Source organism: Eschrichtius robustus, chromosome 20 (assembly GCF_028021215.1).
Source record: "Eschrichtius robustus isolate mEscRob2 chromosome 20, mEscRob2.pri, whole genome shotgun sequence".
NCBI classification, from domain to species: domain Eukaryota; kingdom Metazoa; phylum Chordata; class Mammalia; order Artiodactyla; family Eschrichtiidae; genus Eschrichtius; species Eschrichtius robustus.
Genome location: NC_090843.1, coordinates 51,709,295 through 51,727,851, shown reverse-complemented (window position 1 = coordinate 51,727,851; position 18,557 = coordinate 51,709,295). Strand labels below are relative to the sequence as shown.

The window sequence follows — 18,557 nt, the reverse complement described above, 5'->3', positions numbered from 1 at the left end:
AAGAAAATTCCCAAACATATAAAGTAGAAAATATGTCTGCATGAACCCGTTACCCAACTTTAATAACCATCAACATTTTGCCAGATTTCTTTCATTTATCTCCCCCTTTTATTCTTTCTTTGATGGAACCTTTTTAAAACCACTTTATTGAGGTACGATTGACATACAAAAAGTTGTACATATTTAATATATACAACTTGATGAGTTTGGAGATAAGTATGTACCTGTGAAACCGTTACCACAGTCTATGTCATAGACATATTCATCACCTCTAAAAGTTTCCTCCAACCCTCCCTCCCTCCGTATGATGATGACAATGATGGTGAACTTAATAGAAGATCTACCCTCTTAGCAAATTTTTTTAATAGACTGCATTTTTTAGAACAGTTTTATGTTCACAGTAAAATTGAGCAGAAGGTACAGAGACTTGCCACGTACCCTCTATTCCCACTCAAGCATAGCCTCCCCCATTATCACGATCTCCCACAAGAGCTGAACATTTGTCACAACTGATGGACCTACGTTGACACATCATTATTACTCAAAGTCCATAGTTACATTAGGGTTCACTCTTGGGTGCTGTACATTTTATGGGTTTTGACAAATGTGTAATGACACGTTATCTACCACTTGAGTATCATACAGAGTAATTTCACTGCCTTAAAAATCCTTGGTGCTCCCCTTACCCCTGGCAACTACTGATCTTTTTATTGACTCCATAGTTTTGCCTTTTCCAGAATGTCATAGAGTTGGAATCATACTATCTATCTAGCCTCTTCACATTGGCTTCTTTCACTTAGTAATATGCCTGTAAGATTCCTCCATGTCTTTTCATGGCTTGATAGCTCATTTCTTTTTAGTCCATTATCTGGATATACCACAGTTTATCCATTCACCTACTGAAGAATATCTTGTTGCTTCCCATTGTTGGAAGATTTTAAAGTAAAACTTGGGCTTCATGTCATCTCACTCCAGATATTTAAGAAAAAGGCATAACCACAATGCCATTATCACACTAACAGTAAATCCTTAATATCATCTAAGACCATGTGCATATTTGAATTTTCGGAAGGACCTTTTAAAATATCATAGTTTTGACAAAACTAATATAAACTTCTGATATTTGAAACTAAAGAAGAAAATCTTGTAGTGTATAATCTGTAAGAATGCAATAGAGCATATTCCTCTTAGATATTAAACTTTGCTTCCTATTATAATTGTTTGTGGGACATGGATCTGTGAGTCAGGTGCTCACATTTGTATACCTCACATTCCACTCTTAGATCATTAGAACATGCCCCGTTAATCGTTATTGTTATAAATTATCCTAATAGCAAACATTTATTGAGCATTTAGTATATGCCAAGCACTGTACTTTACATGCATTATTTCATATGATTCTTACAACCCAATGGAATAGGTATTATTATATTTCCCTCCAATTAACTTACTGAAGTTTTCATAGTTAATACATGAACTGGGATTTGAATTTAGGTCTCCTAATTACTGGCTCTTCTCTCTCCTTGAGTATGCTTTAAAATGGTGATGTAAAAAGGGTTGAATGATCTAAAACTGATCTTCTAAATTTCTTAATTTCTTTATTGTCTATTAACCTCCAGGCTGTAAGACTAGAAAGTACTTACCAGAATCGAACACGCTATATGGTAGTGGTTTCAACTAATGGTAGACAAGACACTGAAGAAAGCATCGTCCTAGGAATGGATTTCTCCTCTAATGACAGGTATGGTACCACAGAGGGGAGAATGAGAAAACCTCTTTTTAAACAACCCACTCCAGTTACCTTTTGAGTTATCACAAAAACATCTTATGCAGTTCTAATCTAAAAGTTCGGTGCGTAAAACTAGAGAACATCAAAAGTATCTTAGTCACACAATCTTGAGAGACAAAAATGTTTAGTGAATGTCTTTGGTTGTGTGTTCCTAATTTACCACTATTCCTTACCTTCTTCCTCTCATCTTTAGGTGGTAATGATATAAAGCAAATGGTTTAAATTTCTATCTCCAAGAGGGGAAAAAAACTGGCTTTTCTTTGCAGCCCACTTTATTTTAAGCAGTAACGATTCATTTGGTGGTTCTGGGGCACACACCCTTTGTGATAGTGTACCAGTGGGTTCTGGGTTCAAAGAGAGCCCACTTTAATTCCAGTCTCTTATATCCATGGCCTTGCACCTTGCTTTTGTCAAATGTTACACTTGCTTTTTTCTTCTTCTGAGTTAAAAAAAGGCAGGGGGGATGATTGTTTAAACTCAAAACAGAACCTTTTATAATCATTTACCTTTGGCTTTAGCAGCACTATACATCCTAAGATTAAAGATACCATGTATCACCTGGCTTTTTTGTGCCACTAAGGTTTGTTGCTTTCCATTTTATTTTCCCATTTTTTCTGGAGAAACCTTGGGAAGACTGTGGAATGTGGCTGCTAAGCAGACCTTTGCACTGTAGATAATAAGCCTCAGGAAATCCTGCCAGATATCTCAAAGCATTGACTTCCTGGTTCAGGACTAGAATGCGATGGTGGAGTAGCTAGGGGTGTGACCCAGGCCTGGGAGAATTTAGCCACAAAGAGAAGAGGAGACTAAGAGTGATTCTCATTGTCCTGATGTTGGAAGGAAAAAAAAATCACATTGTCACCAGAAAGATTCCCAAACTAGTGTTTACCTGAGCTTGTACATAGCAGTCAACCTGAAAATGATATGTGGGTTCACCAGGATCACAAGGCCAGAGTTGTTACCTTGTATACCACTTACAGCCTTTAATTGTACGCTCTGAAATTACACAGGCTTGTAAACCACATTTAGGAAGCTTTTTCTCCTGCATGATTTTAACCTCTGGTGTTAGCTAAGCAACACAGATCTTTCAATAAGCATTTATCCTGTAAGAATACCTACCTTGCCTACATTCATTAGTACTTTAAGACCTCTGATTTGGGTTTTTATGTCTCTAGGTCTGTGCTGTCCAGTATAATAGCCACTAATCACATTGTAACTATTTAAATAAATTAAAATTAAATAAAATTAAAATTTCAGTTCCTCAGCCACAGCTAGCCACATTTCAAGTACTCTAGCTACATGTGGCTTGTGGCTTCCCTGTTGGGCAGTACACTTACAGAACATTTCCATCATTGCAGAAGGATCAGGTGGACAAGTGCTGCTCTCCATCTTATTTCCTTTGTTTGGTTCTCCCTGACTACTCCTTTGGAAAGCCCATAAAACAGGAACTGGAGCTGCATGGAAATGTCATTTGAGTCTTACCCTAGAGAGAGAAGGCAACAACTTCAGATTCTCCTGACCCAGAGTGTGGGAAATCAGATGTCTAATCTTATATCTCTTTCCCTTTGTCCTAAACGTTCCCAGAAATCATAAAGAATGCTTATTAATGTGGGTGCCCAGTAAGTTATCCTCGGTAAACTGCATCTGTCTTTGGTAATAGTCCTGCCTGAATCGTATCTGACTAACAGAAAATTTTCGTTTATGGAAGATAAAATGTGATAAGAAGAGCTATAGAAACTAGTTTTCATTCTACTTGGTAAATTTGATATTATGAATTCCCCTACACCCTCTGTCTGAATGAGCTTGGACAGTAAGAAAATTGCTGCCCACTTCAGAATACTGTTGCTCAAGTAATCTAGTGTCATTTCTATCTCAGTTGCTGTTTGAAGGAATCTGTATCATTTTGTATCTGAGAATATAAAAAGTTAGTGTTTCAAAACAGTATTAAACCAAAGTGGAACCCAGATTGTTTATGACATGCTCATCCCAAGTAATTCTCAAGATATATTATTACAGCCAGTTTATTTAGCCTATTTGTAAGTTCTTTGAGTATTGTGTTATATTTTAAGTAATAAATTTTAAAATAAAAACTATAACCTTGGTTTCCAAATTGCATTTGGTATATATTTCAAGTTATAAAGTAATAGAGTTTTATGGTATTATTTTATAATTTTTCTTCATACCCCCAACACCTTGAAATGTCTGGTACACAGCGGCACTCAATAAATAATTTTTTAATGGAATGAGTATCTATTAAAATAAATAACTATACTTTAATGGAGAAAATTTCATGGGACTCAAGATAAACTAGATAAAAATACTAGGTGTGCCTAATTCAGGCCTCTTTCCTGTCATGTGAAAAAGCTACTTCTTAATGTAAAAAAGCATTCTGACCTGAATACCAGCAGAAAATGTGATGTTTGGTTCCTGCATATCATTGTCACTTGTCTAAAGGTTAACTGGTGTCTGGTCACAAGCTCATAGATCACACTCTTTTGGACCTTTGGTATCTTCTGTAGTTACTTAATTTCTCGATTTGTCACTAAGCTATAAATCCTTCATGTTTATACTCAAATTATACTTGCTGCTAGGACCTAGGTAAGCATTCACTTAAGGAAAAAAAAAAAAACTACTCTAAAAATAACTCGCTCAACCTTGGGAAGCCATTTTCAGAACAGGTTTTCCTTGTACTCACCTCATCTAGTCAACAAAAACAGTGGTGGAGCAGCCTTCCTCCCTCCAGGGCCTGGCTTGATAGCTGTTCAGGAGTTCAGGCCCAAGGTTACAATGTGCCTAAGCTGTTGGCAATCTTGATTTGAATCTCCTGAACTCTGGAATCACTAGTGGAGTTGTGAGTAACACAGGCCAGCAAGTGCAGTGCAGAGCCTTAGATACAGCCCAGCTAGGGAATGGCCTTTGTTAGCCCTGCAGTGACTCCAGCAGCAGTGGGAGTTCAGTATTCCCCATGTTGTTTTTAATAATGTCCCCCACCCTGCCCTGCCAAAATCACTTTCCATTGTGTTAGAGCACCCACCACAGATTCATATTCAACATTTGTTTTACATGACAATACATTCATATGTATTGTTTTACTTTAAATATTTTAAATTTTTATGATAACCCTGTGAAGCTTAGGTTTCATTACCTATATTTTAAGATGAAGAAATTAAGGCTGTGAGAGGTTAAATAACTTGTCAAAAGGAATTGAAATACTGAAGGAGATCGAATCCAGATCTTTTGATATAGTATAACTGCTCAATAAGTGGTAGTTGTTATTGTGTTTTAGGCACTGTTGTACACATTTTTTTTTGGTGTGTTATCTAATTTAACCTTCAAAACAGCCCAATAAAGAAAGTGGTTTTATCCCAGTTTTACAGATGAGGAAACTGGAGTACAACGCAATTAAATAATTTGCCTAAAATTATACAGTTAATGCAGAATCCAGATTCCAAAGCCCCTCTGACTCCAGAGCCTATGCTCTTAACCATATTTCACTCTTCCACCTCCTACATCTGGTGTTCTTTCTACTATACCATGCTGCTTTTCTAGGTATATTGGAAGGGAGAGGGTGTAGGAGCCTTTGGGAGACTGGATGGAGGGGAAAATGGTTTATGGCAGCCTTAAGGAGAGAAAGTGGCAGAGTTCTAAGGTACATTATAGTTGTCCAGAGAAGTGGTGTGATAGAGACACAATTGGGAGTCCATGGCTTCCCATCCCAACCTGTTCCATTAACTTAAAGCTAGTTTCCTCCCTGGGATAGGGTGTGATTTAAATAATATTTTAACATACCATACTAGAGCTACCCTTTTTTTGGTTGTTGACATTCCGCTTCACTCTGCATTTCAGCAGTGCTGTTTCAGTGCACAGCCACCAAGCACTGTTTTATTTATTTAAGTTGTAATGTGTCTGTTTTGTCTCTCTGACTTGATTACAAGCCATTAACAATTACTTTTCCCTTTTAGACTATTGAGTATGTTCTTATTTAATAAATCTATGTAAACCTCAGGATTAGAATTGAGCAAATCACATATTCAGAGGTCTTCAGTAACTAGCAATAGTTCTTGGCATTAGAAATAATTCTGAGTTGAATTGGGTGCTGTGAACTTGGGCTGAAACCTGCCAATCGCAAGTCAGCAATCACCTGGACTTTTTTAGACAGTGGCCATGTGCAAGACAGCAGTAAAGGAAGCTCAGTCAATAAGTTCTCTATGTTTAATACATAGAGACCTAACTAACACCTGTTTAAAACAGCTCCTGGGCACATATGTTGGGTTACTAGTAATATGATAGAAATTTCTGCACTTATGTCAGAATTTAGAGCTTAGGGACTTATCCTTTGTAGTGAAAGAGTTAATAAACAGCTGCTTCCTAAAGTAACAGGAAGTAACTTATGGACTATTTCTTGTCTTGCAGTAGCACTTGTACCATGGGCTTAGTCCTGCCTCTCTGGAGTGACACCCTAATTCATTTGGACGGTGATGGGTAAGAGCTTTCCCTTTTTATTCTCCTACAGAAAGCCAAGGGGTGGGGTTCCATCTTAGTGCCCATTCATTCAGCTGAATGGGAGGCCCATTGTGCCCAACTGAACTGTCATGTCAGCAGCTCAGTGAGTCCTTTTAAACTCCTGTTTTGTAAAGTAGAGTAAAATTACAACTTGCCAGAGCCTCTCACTTCTACTCCTCTAGACCAACTATGGTAAGAATCCAAACAAAGAAGAACTAGTTTGTTGGCTCACTCTTTAATCTGAGCATGTGGGACTGTTGCAGTGCTCTCCCAGAGGATGATATGTTCTGTTTCAAATAACCTCTTGCTGCCTCTGCCAGCTGTCAGCCTACAGTATAACCCATTCCTGTGCCAGTTCTTTCCAGTGACCCCCCCCACCCCCACCTACTGGTGTTTTTAGAATGTGTCCTCAAGAGACGCAAGATGTTTGCTCCAGTTTATAAAACCAGGGTCAGGTTTGCTAAGAACCCACAAGACTTCCAAATAGAAACATACAGCAGAACAGTTTGTCCATAGCTACAGCTGGGAAGCAGTATGTAATTCCCTGACTCCAATGTGGGAGTCCATTCATTTTGCTTGGTAGATAAAATCAGACAATTCATTGAAGCTTTTCAGTCAAGTCCCATACTCCAGTTAACTTCTACACAAAAGTGCCTGATGATACCTTCTACTGAGCCAGCAATTGCTAGCCTGGGAAACAGCCTTGAAAACTCACAGCTGAAATAACCTACTCTCATTTATGGATTTTTGTCTCATTTTGTTTTCCTTAGTGGGTTCAGCGTATCAACAGATAACAGAGTTCACATATTCAAACCTGTGTCTGTGCAGGCAATGTGGTAAGAGGACTTTTAATATCTCTGTGAAAGTTTTTTTAACGTTATTGGAACAATATTTTGTGAGAAGTAGTATTTGAAATGATACAGTTCTTTATGAGAATGCTCTGTCATCTGTTTGTGTGTATAGGATTTTGTGTGATCTGTCTGTGTGGCCATCATAGTTAAAGATGACTTAGAAGTTCAGTTTTCAAATTATCACAATGGAAGGCCTTCAGCGTTGGTGAACAAGTGAAACTCAGAGGTGCTCTTAGACTCTGGAAGACACTTAATGGATCAAATAGCCAGTTGGAACTGAGTTTTATAGGGACACATTGACTAAGTTAGCAGCAGTGTAGAGCCGAGTCTAGAACATTCACGACTATGCATTAACTTCCCCTTTCTTCAGGTAATCAGGGATAGCACTGATGGAGTTATATTATACATCGATACGTTTCCATCTAATTGCTGGCAACTGTTTGTGAGACTATTTATATAATGCAAATAAAGCCTAGAAAAAACATTGTAGTTGTTAATAACCATCAACTGGTGTACTGACACTTTTGGGTTACTTACTATATATGTCAGACATTGAGCCTAGTGCTTTACATGGAATACATCTAATCATCACACCAACTCCCTAAAATAGTATTATTAGCTCCTTCTTATGGGTGAGAAAACCAAAGTTTGGAGAGGTTATATAACTGGCCTAAGAGTATCTCTTACATTTAGACAGAATAGATTCTTATTCTCTTGTTCTAGATTATCTAGAAAAATGATCCAGTATAAGCAGGGAATGATGTGACTCTTAAGATTCAGAGTCATCCCCCAGTCAGCGATTTGAATTTCAGTTCCTCATTCAGTTGCATATTCTATAGTGGAAGTCCCCATGAGGAGTAGAATGGGCAAAATGCAAGCCAAACAAGAAATAAAGGAGCCTGAAAAAGACTCCAGGGAGATAACTTACCCCTGAATAACAGGATTGATAGGCTTGAAGTGGGTGCGGTCCTAAAAGAGAGTCAACTGAACAATTAAATCTTATTTCATGCAGTAATTGAGGTAGGACAGAGTTTCAGGTTATGTGTTTAGACCAATTTTTAGATTTAGGGCATATTTCACAGATAAATTTCTCATAGAAAACTTATGACCGCTTTTGACTAAGGGTCCATTAAAAGCAACTGACCTATACCAGGTAAAACCCATAAGTCCCATAAATGCACTGTTTTCAGTTATATTTTGGGGAGGAGTACAAAGCAGTCTTAATTCTTAAGGATTCAAGTAATTCAAGCTTTGATGTTCTAAAGTAGACTGACTAGTCCTAGCTCTGTTGGCTTATTGCAGAATAAACTTTTTTTGGTGTACCACATGAGGAGTAGTGAACTGAAAGTCACACAAAAAAAAAAAAAAGAAAAGAAAAAGATGATGTATGGATCAAAGCAGCATTTAGACCAGGTGCTTCCTTCACAGGAAAGTAGTTACTGCAGCCTCGCTCTCTTGTATGCAGCTGAAGTATGAGCTGGTTATGCCTTGAGTGTGTTTTAGGACACTTGCACCAGACACTTGTGGCATATGCTTTTGAAGCATGTGTTTCCTGGATGAAGAAAACATGCATCGAATATCCTGTACATTGCATTAAGCTGGCTTTCACCTTTGAATCTGTGTAAGAAACTGAAATTTGCGGAGAATTCTGAGAATTTGGCTTACTTTAAGTAAAAGGAGGCATTTTAAAAGATTCTGCAACTTTGTTCTTACGGGAAAATCTGTTTCCCTACTAAAAATGGACTGGCATGTTTTTCTCATGAAATTGGTCATGATTTTATTTTTTAATTTACGTTATACGGGGTTGACAAGGACTCAAGGAACAGCATTGTCATAGACTTACTTGTGGGAAAATAAACTGGAACAACCTTTCTGGAGAATGATTTGCCAGCTTTCTGTATCATTTTGTATACCCTTGGACATAGTAATTCTGCTTCTAAGAATTTATCCTAAGGTAATAATCAAGGGTGTGTGCAAATTTTTAACTATAAGAATGTTTGTCAGTGTTCTAATAGTAAAATGGAAAGCAATTTAAATGGCTAAAATAATAGGAATCAGTTAAATTATGGTACATCCATGTTTCTAAATATTATGCAACCATTAAAAATTATCTAGTTGAAGAATATTTATTGACCTGGAAAGATGTTGATGACAAGGTGTATAGTAAAAGAACAAGTTAAATGGTATGCAGAATATGACCATCTTTATTTTAGATCTCTGCAGAGACCAACAGTGGTTATTTCTGGGCAGTCAGATTATAGGATATTTCTGCCGTTTACCTGAGGTCCCTAAATTTTCTAAAATGAGCATGATCACATTTGTTATGAAAGAAAAAAAACAATAAAAAGGTATTTTTAAGAAAAAGATGGGAATAGATTGGCCACAGAGTTCTCGCATACTATCCTTTTCCCTTAGGAGAGAGACATTAGTTTATAGCTAATAAGACATTTCATTCAACAGATTTTAACTGTGCTCCAACTTTGAACTAGAAGGCATTCTTTTTTTTTTTTTTTTTTTAAAGAAGGCATTCTTTTAGGCACTTGAGACAAATCAGTAAACAAAAACATAGAAAGATGCCTGTTTTTGTATAACTCTCCCTGGCATTTCTGGCTTTAGTTTTCCCAAGTATATAACCAAAAAGGTACTTTTCAGTTTTGTTTACCCTTCTTGAGTTCCTGAGTTCAGAGTCAGAGATTTAATTAGTCTCAGTATAACCAGAGCTGTTCTTAGAAAGTAGCTCAAGTGTATGAATAAATGGTTTAAAAAGACTAGGAGACTAAGGTAGCAAGAATGACAGATGTCATTAGATCAGTACACCCTGGACATTAAAGGACTTGTCCTCAAGGCTTAGGAACATCTGTCTATGTGATCGTTGTGGAACCTCTAAGAGTCATAGGGAATACATGCTCTGACGTGACTCTGTGCCAAGAGAAACAAATGTTTGTGTAGTAAATGAAGTAGATCTTTAGTTCTCTAGTGACAGTAGCCACAGCGTGGTTCCAACTACAGGATTGTGAGCTCCATAGGTACTCAGACCTGTTTTTCACTGGTAGCTTGTCAGTTCTCCTGCTCCCCTCTAACCCCTGCCTTAATAATGCATCATATCTTTCAGCAAGAAATGTCTAGTTGATTGCTATGAAGAGATAATGTAGTATGATCAGAATCAGAGAATCTTGAATTCCAAGGAATAGATTCTCCAGAGGCCCAACTCTATAGGATTTAAAAATTGGAAGAATTTGGGGAGCACATGGCCTTTTGGTATCCCCACAGTTCTCCAGTGCTCATTTCCCAGCATATCTTTCAGGTCTGCATTACAGAGTCTACACAAGGCTTGTGAAGTCGCCAGAATGCATAACTACTACCCTGGCAGCCTGTTTCTCACCTGGGTGAGTTATTATGAGAGCCATATCAACTCAGATCAATCCTCAGTCAATGAATGGAATGCTATGCAGGATGTGCAGTCCCACCGGCCTGACTCTCCAGCTCTTTTCACAGACATGTAAGTCATCTTGCTGAGGATCATGGAAGTCCTCTCTGTTGTGTTCTCGGGGGTCAGAACCAGCATGTTCCTCCCTAATCTCTCCTCTTAGGGAATTAACCTTACCACTGATATTAGTCATTGTCTGCACTACACATCTGCCACGCAAAGAAACCTGTCCTTTCTGTTGTGTGCAAAGGCCTGAAGAGTTTCACTCCTGGGCACAGTGGAGTCTCCATAGTTAAGAACTGCAATACCTTAAAACCCCATTAATTCAGATTCCACTAATTTGAAATTTGAGTTTAAAGGAGTTAGGCTGAAGTCCGACTTTCCATTATCTTAAAAGAAGCATTTCCTAAGCAAATTAATGACATAGAGAAGCTTTTAGAGGGATGTTGCTAATACTTAAGAAAACAAGATGTTTCCAGTCAATTTAGAATACCTACGTTGTTATGCTAATTTTTAACTGATTTCTGTTCAAATTTTTTAAAATATATATTGTAATTTCTGTCTTACTCAGCCCCACATTTGCCTTGTTAGGTCTGTAACATTTTTATTAAATCTCCCTGCTGTACTGCAAATTGGATAGCCTAAGGTGGAGCTGATGTTTATTTCCTTTTTAGGTCTATGTGTTGAAACTTATGTGACTATTTTGGAAATTTTTTCACACTTAGTTCCTGCTTTGGAAATTAATCAGGATGTTTATTTTGCTCTGAATTGATCTTTCTGCACTTCCAAGGTGTTCTACATCTGGGAAAGAAGAGTAGCTACTTGCTAAATGGTCCTACAAACCTTCACCTTCAGATTCCTAAAGTGATACCAAAACAATTCATGATTCTTTTTTTAAAGGCTTAATTTAGATAATAAATGCTTTTTACTAGAAAAGGTGAAATTTCCAAGAATTGTGTGAATGGAACAGTCAAAAAAAAACAGTGAAAGCTTTTTTGTATAGGGTATTATTGGTACAAGGACCAGTTAGTACTGGTAGCTTTAGTCCTTTCAAGATTGCACAGTAACTGGGGCTTCCCTGGTGGCGCAGCGGTTCGGAATATGCCTGCCAGTGCAGGGGACGCGGGTTCAAGCCCTGGTCCGGGAAGATCCCACGTGCCATGGAGCAGCTAGGCCCATTCGCCACAACTACTGAGCCTGCGCTCTAGAGCCCGTGAGCCACAACTACTGAAGCCTGCGCGCCTAGAGCCCGTGAAAAGCCATCGCAATGAGAAGCCCGCACACTGCAACGAAGAGTAGCCCCCAATCACGCAACTAGAGAAAGCCCACACGCAGCAACGAAGACCCAGCGCAGCCATAAATAAATAAATAAACAAATAAATAAATAAGATTCCACAGTAACTAAAAAGATAAGGATAGTATGTATGGCTTTCAGAATCGTGGGCAGTGTTATTGATTTCATGCTTTATGACTGGTTGATGGGTATTGGAGAAATGGATGTCTCATCTGGTTCATAAATGGACATTTTGAATCAGACTTTTCATTTTTCCTGATTTTATTAGAGAAGATTTGGAAATTACAGCACAAAAAGGAAAGAAAATGAAATTGACCATAATCTCTCTCTATCCCTGAGCAAAAATAATAATAATAATAATGTAAAATGTAGTCCCTGGCACATGGTAAAGGCTCATTAAATGTTAATTCTTACTAGGTACAATATAACCACAATTTAAGATATATTTAATAAACAAATGTCTATCTGTCTATAGAAAAAGAGACTGAGAGTTGTAGGTGAGAGTATTAATAGTGACGGGGATTTTCAGTGATTTTTATTTTCTTTGTGTATATATGTATTTTCCAGATTTTTCTCTAGTGAAATCAAGGGAGAAAGTATGTTTGTGTTGTAATGGCTTTTCCATTCCCTCTTCTTCCCTAAGTTGACTAGAAAAGCCTAAAAAATAATGCTGAGGATACAGAGGAGAATGTATGCCAAAATGGACTTAAGTGCTCTACTGTGAATAAAGTTTATATTTTGAAATCCAAGGAAGGTAGAGCAGGGAACATAGGTGTATGGTGCCTCCAGTGTACGTCAGATGTTATGCCAGGCGCTTCATACATGGTATCTCATTTAATTCTCATAAAAACCTCATGAGGCAGATAGTATTACTGTTTGCATTTTATAGAAAAGGAAACAGAGGTTCAGCAAAGGGAAGGTATTTGTTCAAGGTCATACCACTAGTAAGTAGCAGGGCTGGGATTAAAACCCAGGTATGTCTGCTCCCAAACCACTCTGGCCCAACAAGTGTGAAAGATTGGGAGAAAGTCTGCTGAACTAGGGAATCGAACCGATGCACACAGGTGCTAAAATTTGTTTTTTACCAATATTTATTTTTAGTACAAGACTGAAATGTATAACTTTCTACCATTAGCTATGTCTAGGAAAAATGGTGGGGAGCATGGTTAAGAATGTTAATCCTAGTCAAGACAGGGATGCTTTGGCCGATTGACAGGGAATTGGCAGAGGCGTTAGCTATACTCTGCAGGGTTCGTGAGAAACTAAGAGTCCAAGTGGTGGGGAGCCCCAAGGTTGTGGGGTCAGAGCATCCATCTTTGGAGATTACACAGAAGCTATTTTTGCAGCCAGTGATAAGGCCGTAGGCAGCAAGGGCAGGCAGGATGCCTGAAGGCTTAGTCCATTTCCATCTCCAAATAAGGAAGTGTACAGGGCAGATACCTCTCTCAAGTAGGTAGGAGGGAAAGATGAGACAGAAAGTGCTCTCTGTTAGCCTCACTCAAATTCTGCATAATATGAAATAGTGCTTTTAGAGAGAAGCATCTAGTTATGTTGAACCAGTATCTTTCCAGTAATTGGAGAATCAGCTTCCTAGTTTGATTTCATAGTAAAGTTCCAAGGGAAATTTTTGTTTTTAAGAGAGTCAGAAGACTAAGGGAAGCAACATAATCTTGCAGGTAGAGTGTTAGGCTGGACGGAGAGTTCTGGGTCTCCTGCCAGTGAAAGTGACGGTTGGCATGTCATTTAACCTTTTAGCTGTTTATTTCCTTTATCTGTAAAATGGGGATAATAATTTCACAGAGATTTTGGTGAGAGCTTTTGTGAAAAAGAAAACATTTTGGATGGAGTACTCCAGGTAGCTAATCCTTAAAATCCATTTTGGAAGAGAATTTGCTTCATTGAAGAAGGCAGAAATCACTCTTCTCTCTTTCGCATTTTTCTAGAACTGTAGCAACAAATGGTCAGCATTGGGTGGCATTTTTAAGCTACAGAAGACCCAGTTCCATAGTAGGTCACACCACTGGTCTTCCCAGCTTGGTATTCTAGCTCAGCAAGTGGTACTCAGGGGTACTTGATGGGAAATGGTCCTCCATTAAAGTATTACACTCAGTATAGCCTATTTGTCTTGTACTCCTTCTTGGATCTGTATATGTGAATATATTTATGGGCTTTTAGACATGTACAATCTCTTCAAGTAATAATTTATACATATTTATATTCTGTACATTCTGAAAAGAAGCTTTTTAAAGTATAATTTTCTTTCTCCCATGCCTCCAGAATATAAATTTAAGGGTAACAAAGGGAAGGCCTGCCAGTTTGGAAACATAATCAGATGGCACATTCATTAACTTGGTCAAATTCCTGCCTAAGAAAAATCACCATCTCTCTCTTCTCAGACCAACTGAACGTGAGCGAACAGAAAGGCTAATTAAAACCAAATTAAGGGAGATTATGATGCAGAAGGATTTGGAGAATATCACATCCAAAGAGGTAAGAGACCTTGAGTCCCCATTGTTCCAAGGCTAGAGGTAGAATAATAATAGGAGTGGGGCTAGAAATGGTGAGTGATTGAAAGTCCAGAGGGACTTTTCAGAGATTAGTACAAAATGTCATCTCTGTTTCAGATACGAACTGAATTGGAAATGCAAATGGTGTGCAACTTGCGAGAATTCAAGGAATTTATAGATAATGAAATGATAGTGATCCTTGGTCAGATGGATAGCCCTACACAGATATTTGAGCACGTGTTCTTGGTAAGTCTTAGGGCCACTTTAAAGGGGTGTGCTGGGGCTAGTCCATACCAACTCATGGGGGCGGGGGCGATTATCAAATTTTATCATATTTAGAAAAAATGTAACTTACATTAAAAACAAAGGTCATAAATACTCAAAACTCATCACTTCCTATATTTTACTACATTTTACTATTATCTGTGCTGTTAAGGTTATTTACATCTGTTGTATGGTGGAAATGTTATATAATGGTGTGCTTCTGCTCATCTCTTCCCAATTCCTCAGTGACATCAATTGACTATGGTGGGAAAATTTACACCGAGGAAACTGGCAAATGCTACAGATCAGGCCTTTCTTACCCATGGGTTGTTAAAGATCTCATCTGTCCTATATAATAGAGCCACAAAGCAGACCAGTCCACAGTAGTTTTATACAGTGTATCCAAAAAGAATGATCCTTTTTGAGGCCACTCTTTTAAATCTGCCAAATGGGTCTAAGATCTGATATATCTGAACAGAGCAGAAAACTACTTATAACAAAGACTATTGGACTTTTAAGACATTTGGAACCTTGTAGCTACATTTTTAGTCCCTCAATTACTTTTTGATTACCAAATCTTCAGTGACTTAAAATTGTTCTTCATGGTACCTGAACATTCAGTGGCTTGTAATTAGCCCAAGGAGATCTCTCTGACAGATGGATTAGGAAAGCTTATAAAATCCTAAGACCTATTTATCTCCCAAATGTTAAAGAGCTCTAGTTTTCATCTGTACATGGTAGTGGGAACAAGGATAACAAGGATAATTGAAGTCAGTGGGGAACACCAAAACCTCACTTTTATTTCCAATTCCCACATACTTTGACTAAAAATGCTAACAAGGAACTAAATCGATTGGTTTGAATTTCACTTCCTTTCTCTGGTAAGGACATTTGTGAAGTGATTAAAAGCTGGGAAACAGGAGAGAAGAGGAATAAATATGCACAGGAACTGACTAAACTGCATCATCTCACCCTGAATATAAGAGTTTATTTCACCAAGCAGTCAGACTTCATGCCATTGAAGGCTTGTGCCCTGAATTAACTTGTTGACACTTTGGAGTATGTATGCTTGTCAAGTGATTCATGGTGGTGTTTAGCTATGAAATTACTCATGAAAAGCTGTGAGCTGGGAGGGGAGCTTCTTTTCTTTACTTTAACTTGACCAATGTGTGTTGCCATTTCTCGATGTAGATCATATGGCAAAACTGTCATTGACCTTTCCATTTGTATAGCACCTGGCTTTGTTGTCTTTTGTGTGTAATTCCATGAGCGTTCACATATTCCCTGCTCTTGTATCCTTGGAAATAATTTTTGTGTTGTGCATAGAAAACTTATGAGTCACTCATTCAAATGGACCCTGCCCCCAACTGTCTCCATGTAACAGGACTAATTTTTATGAAGGGCAAGTGCCTGTAGCCAAAAATAACTCGTTTGAAAGTGACCAAAGCTATAAACTTGCAAGTTGCTTTCCCATTGAGCTTAGATCTTAATACCTCAAAGGACGTAGACATGACGAATATCAAGTTCAGTCACTATCTAACTGTTTAATTTCAGACATGCTTCCCTGTGTCTCTCATGCCACCCGCTCAAGAACTACCTTCTCCTTACCGCTTCCTCAAATGGTACTATTTTAGGACATATAAATTTTAATAGTACTCTGAGCAGAAAGAACAATCCAGTTCTCCCCAAATTAGTCACTAATCAACTAGAAATGCATTTGAGTATTTGTATCACTAAATTCATCCTATTATTTCATGATTATTGGTGTAGTCTTCTGTCTTGGGTTTTTCTCTTATTACAAAAATAATTCATGTTCGTTATAGAAAATTTAGACAACTTCAGAAGACAATAAATGACATTTAATCAACACCAAGAGAGATAAGCACTATTATCTTTCATTATATAATATTGCCTTCTAGTTCTTTTTTACTTTTTTAATATGTATCTATATACATATTTTTGAAAAAAGGAAAATGTATTCAGCTTCAGATATAATTCTGTTTTCTCGAGAATGGACATGTTCTTTGCATTGTGAATATTTTTCTCATTTGGGAAAAAACTTTCAAACTGGAGAATCCTGAAATTTAACTCTTATCCAACAAAATAAGTACATGAACAGGTTGTCTAAACATCTTATTGTATTTCTTCTGTGATGGCTTCTTCCCTTTGTTTATACCACCATATCCTGTGTCCAGACCCCTATCTCTTCTCCAGTGAGTCTGTGCTCTGCTGGCTTTCCCAGCAGTTGACACAGAAAAAGAGGTTTTATCCAAACTGTAAGTGGTGTTGTTAATTTTCTGCAAAGTCATTTCATCTGTGCGTAGCTGCCATGCCTGGAGCGCAAGCAGATTGTGTGAAGGGATGCAGCAGGATTTCTCCCCTCCCTTTGGAAGAATGCTCGGCTTAGTAGTGCACTGCACAGAGATGTTTATTTGGAAAGGTGTCCAGCTGATATGGAGAAGAAAAGTATAGAGCATAGTTTAAAGAAAGTCTGCAGCCAGAAGCCAGGATTGATTGGTTGGAAGCCAGGGTATTTCCAGAAAAAGCAGTTCTTCCACACCCTTAAGAGTGTACTACTTCTCTGAGCTGGAAGCCTTTGCCAACCAAATCTCGTATCAGCAGCTCTCCTGGAGGCTGTCCGGTTTGGCTGAGAAAATGCTAGATGTGAACAGAGAGCCTTTGCAGAAAGGCAGGCAGCATTCTTAGTTAAACTAGGGAAACACAGTAATATTGGACAGGCAACCAGTAATGTTTGTGAATGAGAAAGAAGTCAGAATTTTACTGCTGATTGTTATCTTTTTCAAGATTTGACATTACAAATCCTTTTAAAATAGAGTTTTGGTTTCAAAGAAAAATTAAGTCTCATATTCATGATTTTTGCCCCTCAACTGGAGATGTGTAGCATAAACTTTTTAGAAGAAAAAGTTATCGATCCTGTGCCTGGCTGCCACAGTGAAGTGACTCACAGCATTGAGGCTGTAGGTATGGTATGATAAAGATTTGGACAGGGATACCAATCCTTGAAGATTATGTCGAGTTGTATGATCTTGGCAGAACCCCCAGTACAGTCGTCCTTCTTTGCCATAAATGTGCTCTCCTCTTCTATTTTGCTTGGAACTTTTGGACCCCAACAAGGTTCTTTCCTAAGGATAACTTTTTTTTTTTTTTTTACTTCAGGCAATTTTAGTTTTCATCCCAATTTGGAACTTACAGAATTCTTCCCTTTTTTTTGGGAGGTGGGGGTGGAGTATAGCCGATTAACAATGTTGTGATAGTTTCAGGTGCACAGCAAAGCAACTCAGCCATACATATACATGTATCCATTCCCCCCCAGACTCCTACATAACTTTGAGCAGAGTTAGGCCCCTGTGCTATACAGTAGGTCCTTGTTGGGTATCCACCTTAAATACAGCAGTGCATACATGTTGATCCCAAACTCCCTAACTATCCTTTCCCCGCACCCTTCCCCCCTGGTAACCATAAGTTCGTTCTCTAAGTCTATGAGTCTGTTTCTGTTTTGTAAATGAGTTCATTTGTATCATTTCTTTTTAGATTCTGCATATAAGGGATATCATATATTTCTCTTTCTCTTTCTGACTTACTTCACTCAGTGTGACAATCTCTGGGTCCATCCATGTTGCTGCAAATGGCATTATTTCATCCTTTTAATGGCTGAATAATATTCCATTGTATATATGAACCACATCTTCTTTATCCATTCCTCTGTCAATGGACATTTAGGTTGCTTCCATGTCTTGGCTATTGTAAACAGTGCTGCAGTGAACACTGGGGTGCACGTACTAAGGATAACATTTTAAAAGAAATCAGTCACTTCAGTCTTTGGGCCAGAGTACAGTGTAGGTGAGCCAGAGTGAAAGGTGGAAGTGAACTTATTTAAAAACTGTAGGAGCGGGACTTCCCT

The 18,557-nt window shown here is 38.1% G+C and overlaps 1 protein-coding gene across 2 annotated transcripts in view; it reads left to right on the top strand.

Moving 5' to 3' along the window:
* Nucleotides 1–18,557, top strand: part of SSH2 (slingshot protein phosphatase 2) — a 241,281-nt gene that overhangs the window by 194,434 nt on the left and 28,290 nt on the right. For both annotated transcript variants that reach the window (XM_068530613.1, XM_068530612.1), the window contains 6 exons: nt 1,620–1,741; nt 6,203–6,271; nt 7,063–7,128; nt 10,448–10,642; nt 14,261–14,354; nt 14,489–14,617. In XM_068530613.1, the coding sequence (XP_068386714.1) occupies nt 1,620–1,741; nt 6,203–6,271; nt 7,063–7,128; nt 10,448–10,642; nt 14,261–14,354; nt 14,489–14,617 (675 nt within the window). The remainder of the gene's footprint in view (nt 1–1,619; nt 1,742–6,202; nt 6,272–7,062; nt 7,129–10,447; nt 10,643–14,260; nt 14,355–14,488; nt 14,618–18,557) is intronic.